The 5000-nt window shown below is 31.7% G+C and overlaps 2 protein-coding genes across 2 annotated transcripts in view; one reads left to right on the forward strand and one right to left on the reverse strand.

The window, feature by feature from the left end:
* Positions 1-102, reverse strand: part of nars1 (asparaginyl-tRNA synthetase 1) — a 9033-nt gene extending 8931 nt beyond the window's left edge. The window contains exon 1 of the mRNA XM_043234351.1: positions 1-102. This exon is cut by the window's left edge and continues 265 nt beyond it. Within this exon, the coding sequence (XP_043090286.1) occupies positions 1-102 (102 nt within the window).
* Positions 103-2631: 2529 nt separating this feature from the next.
* The window catches only part of txnl1 (thioredoxin-like 1), a 7055-nt gene continuing 4686 nt past the window's right edge, over positions 2632-5000 (forward strand). The window contains exons 1-3 of the mRNA XM_043234459.1: positions 2632-2865; positions 3735-3831; positions 4889-5000. The exon at positions 4889-5000 is cut by the window's right edge and continues 62 nt beyond it. Of these exons, the coding sequence (XP_043090394.1) occupies positions 2768-2865; positions 3735-3831; positions 4889-5000 (307 nt within the window). The 5' untranslated portion in view covers positions 2632-2767. The remainder of the gene's footprint in view (positions 2866-3734; positions 3832-4888) is intronic.

The following is a 5000-nucleotide window of genomic DNA, read 5'->3' on the forward strand; positions in this document are numbered from 1 at the left end:
CGAGCTGAGGGGGCGGGAGCTTGAATAAGAGCGAGCGGAGTTGGCTGTTTTCTGACGTCCGTCAGGCTTTAAACTCTTTTCTGCACAAACGTTATATAACATTTTTTTTTTTTTATAATTTAAAATATAAATTAGAAAGAGCAAAGCTGCATGAAATATATTACTCAAATAGTAAACATATTTAGTTTTATTCTTCTATGTACCAAATGTATGTAACAAAATGAAAACACATTTTCAGTCTAACAGCAGGCAAACCCAGATGTGCACAGACTACTACAGATCAAAACAGCACTGATAATGATTTAATAATATTCATCTATTTATAAACATATTTTAGAAAACATTTTTCTATATTTAGAATTTTTATCTATGTATTTTTAATTAATTATTTGCATTAATTAATTTTTTTTTTTTTTTTTTTTTGCTGCATGGGTTTCCTTTCAGAAGAGTTTTGCTCATGCCACTAAACCTAAAATTGTCTTTGAGGTGGACAAAAGAAACTAAATGAGGGGAAAAAGCAGCAGACAGTTTAATGATTATAAAAATGATTATAAAAAAAAATCAATCAGTTTCAATGCTTTGTGTGAAATTCATGCTGTATTTCTTCCGGACTTCGTCTTGTACTTCTGACCAGTGCGAATTCAACAACTGCTATTATACCCAAGAAAAAGCACCACAAAACCGCTGCTTTAACTATTCTTATAAACTATAAACTTATAACTATTCTTTAACTTTCTATAAACATCAAATGCATGATTAGAAAACTTTAGGTATGACGAAACACCGACGTTTATTAAACAATAAGTACTGAATGTGTGTGTTTTGCGTGTTTCATCTACACCACAAGCTTTCCTCATCCCATCTCAATCATCTCCAGCTCCACGTAAGCGGACCACGGCTTTTCTTTCCTCCATATGCAGATCTGGCAAAAACAGAGAAGACGCATGCGTTCACTAACAGGAGTCATCCACGTCCCTAGCACAGTTAAAGAGTTTGCTTTCGCGGGGGTTATTTTCAGCAAAGTCTTACTCGTTCCCAGCAGTGCAGCTGACAGACGGCGTAAAGCAGCACAGTACAGTACAGACTCATTTCCAGGGAAAAGGTGCGTTCAAAAAGCACCGAGAACTCCTCATCCAAGCGCTGAAACAACACCGGCAGTGCATTTAAACTGTCAATCTTTACATTTTTGTGAAGGAAAGTAGCTGTGTAAATCTGTAAATCTCACTACTATTAATACTAGGGTATTTGTGGGTACTGTTCAGTATTTCGGTTCTTAGCTCATTACATTGTTACACGTTTCTCCTACTCTACTGTAATGTTAGATGTATGTGTGCATTTATTTATTATTAACATGTATATTATATATATATATATACACACACACACACACATATATATATATATATATATATATATATATAAAATTGTAATATTGTATTTTAATGTTATTTACATATTTAGTTTAATGCTATCTTTATCATTTTAATTAATAATTGAAATATGTGTAAATATTTAATAGTACAAAATGCTTTGCAAAGTTTTAACCAAAAAATATACTTATTATATTTATGTTTAGGACTCTAAGATTTATTTATATTGTATTTACATGTTTATATATTGTTTATTTAACTATTATTTTATATAACTATTTATATAACTACTATTTTTTCATGTATTTTTATTAATTTACAGAATTTAATGATTACTTATGTCCAGTTATATATATATATATATATATATATATATATATATATATATATATATATATATATATATATATATATATATATGTTCAGTTATGAATATACCTGCTCTTGTCTTCCCTTCAAGGAAGAAAGCTTTGTTAGCTCCTTACTTTTCTTAGGTAAGGAGGCCACGTCAAATTTCCTTTTGTGTGCTTTCTTCTCTGAAAATCAAACAAAAAACAGATATATTATCAAACTTAGAAACACACACTTAAGTCGGTTTCATAGCAGAGAAACTCATTCTAATTATGCTACGATTTATATCATCATATAACGTTAATGGTGAAAATCTAGCAACCAAATCAACAGTTGATTCTTAACAGGTTATGTATTTTAATATACACCTAGTGGAAAAACACACCGTGTTCAGCGCTTGACAGGTTCAGGAATAATGAAATCAGGAATAAAACCATTGAAGTTTTGATCCTGCTCATGTTTTGCTAGCGTTAAATCGGCCCGTAACCATGGCAACTTAGAAAAAATTATTAAAATGATTAATTATTAAAAAGTTTGTTCTGGAAAGGGGAAATACGTATTAGCCAACGTTTTATTTCAGTTTTATTTATTTTCTTTACTTTCACTAAACTTTGAGCGCACTTGTTCATTTTACTCCGCATTGTGAATACGGTGGCACTTTTATACCATAATAGGCTAAATAAATAATAATAAAAGCGTTAATAAAATATTCACACTGATACAAATACAAAGGTTTCAACAAATAAAAACACAAAATGCGCTTCGAATTAAAGTTATTTGGAGCTTACGACAGTTGCTTTGCGACACCTCATGAACGGCTTACAGGCACCGCCTCTTATGACGAAAACAGGCCGGTTGACCAATCACAAACGGCGTGAGTCGTCCGTGATTGGTCGGAGCGAGTACCTTCGTCATCACTACACAGGAAGTGTGTTCCGAAAGAAGCGTCGTGCCGCGCCGAGCTCCTCAGTGATTTTGGATCAATCTGAGCGATTAGAAGCGATTAATAGCGTCATTCAGCGATTCGTTCCCCGTGTGTTTGAGCCATGGTCGGGGTGAAGGTGATCGGGACTGACTCAGAGTTCCAGGCGGAGCTGAGCGGCGCCGGATCCAGGCTGGCCGTGGTGAAGTTCACCATGAGCGGGTGAGTGAGCGAGCGTGAGGCCGCTGCAGCCGAACCCAACAGAACCGAGAACACACACACTCACACACACACTCTCTCTCTCTCTCCCACACACACACACCTGACGGGGGACTGAGAGCACAGACAGACCCGCCTGAAACCGGACTGAACGGAGGAAGAGAACTCAACCAACACCGGCGTGACTTAGCAAAACACACACACACTCACACACTCACTCACTCACTCACTCACAGCAGACAGGTTCAGGTACAAGTACCGTGTATACCCTGTGTCTCTGTCAGCTGTAGCGCTTTGACTTCAAATATTTACTAAATAGATACAAGATCACATGACATGCAGGTTAATACACAATGCATTGTGTATTAAGTTTAATTTGAAAAGGTTTTATTTTGAAAGTATTTTAGTCATTAATAATCATCAATACATTAGTATTTATATATATATATATATATATATATATATATATATATATATATATATATATATATATATATACATAATTATTTAAATTTAGCATTGTTTTGATTTAATTTATTATAAAATGCTTGTTCTTATTGTCATTATTATTATTAACGTTAAAGTTGAAAATGTAGTTTATAACTGCTCCAACTAATATTTAGTAGGAGGATTTGAATTTTATTTTATTTTTTTATCTATTTTTACTGCAATTTAGTGCCTTGTGATGTTATTTTATATAGTTTGAAGATCATTAGACTTGTTGTGCAGTTGTTTTTTAGTCAAATCATTAGTTAGTTGTGAAATTTTATTACGAAGTGATTTCTGCACTTTATTTCTTCCGGCGTGTGTGTTGTCCGGTGATTAAATGCTTGTGTTATTTGTGTGTGTCTGTGGTGTTTTTCTCTGTCCAGGTGTCGTCCTTGTGTCAGAATAGCTCCAGCGTTCAACATGTTGAGCAACAAATATCCTCAGGTTGTGTTTCTGGAAGTCGATGTGCATGTTTGTCAGGTGAGAGTGTGCTTCTTATGTAGAGAAACCCTTTTTTTTTTTCTGTTCCTAAATCCAGTTTGTAATTTGACATCAATAATCATAAAGCAGAACAGGCTTTAAATGAAACAATTTTTTTTTTTACAATTTTGTTCATAACAATACGATCAACATTAGCAGAAAATAAATAAATAAATAATTTATACATACATATAAATAATTATATATATTAATCACCTAATTTGTTGTTCCAAAATGGGAAAAAATAATAATATATATATATATATATATATATATATATATATATATATATATATATATATATATATATATATATAAGCTATTTAGATAATCTTTTTATATTCTAGGTATATTATTATCAAAAATTGTATTAGTTTTCTGTCCTTTATCACAGGTTTTGTATTTATTTTTGGATCTAATTGATAATAAGGTCTCATCGTACTTGCAAGTAAAAATGACTCAGTGACACAAATAAAACAAATCCAGTTTTTAATGCATGTAGAAAATCTTTTTTATTATTATTAAATAACTCAATTAGACTGTTAATTTAATCCTCTGAATCTAGTAATCTCTAGTCTAATTCTGTTCTTTAAAAAATGTGCCCTTTTTTAGACTTTCATTTACTACTTTACTCGTTTTCCTATAAAATAAAAAAAAATCACTAGCTCCTTTGTTGTTGTTCTGTTCTTTCTGTCCTTTTCTTTGTATCTATTATACAGTTCACAAAAGCAAAAAAGGCCTCTAACACTATCTTGCTCTGTTGTTTTCTATTCTACCTAATTTCTTTTTATTTATTAATCAAAATTATGTATTACACTTGTCAAAAAATAAAATAAAAATAAATATATATATATATATATATATATATATATATATATATATATATATATATATATATATATATATATTATAATTAATTTATTTTATTTAATTAATTTATTTATTTAGTATAATTCTGGCAGAAAACGTTTTATAATTTTTATTATATGTTAAAGTAAAGAAGCCTATAGTACTGCTAACAGCAAAATAAATGGATGTTTTATTTTCCGTCTCTTAGGCAACAGCTGCAGCCAATAACATCTCAGCGACGCCGACGTTCCTGTTCTTCCGAAACAAAGTGCGCGTGGACCAGTATCAGGGCGCGGATGCTTCGGGCCTGGAGGAGAAGA

The sequence above is a fragment of the Puntigrus tetrazona genome, unplaced genomic scaffold, assembly GCF_018831695.1.
Source record: "Puntigrus tetrazona isolate hp1 unplaced genomic scaffold, ASM1883169v1 S000001111, whole genome shotgun sequence".
Lineage (NCBI taxonomy): Eukaryota > Metazoa > Chordata > Actinopteri > Cypriniformes > Cyprinidae > Puntigrus > Puntigrus tetrazona.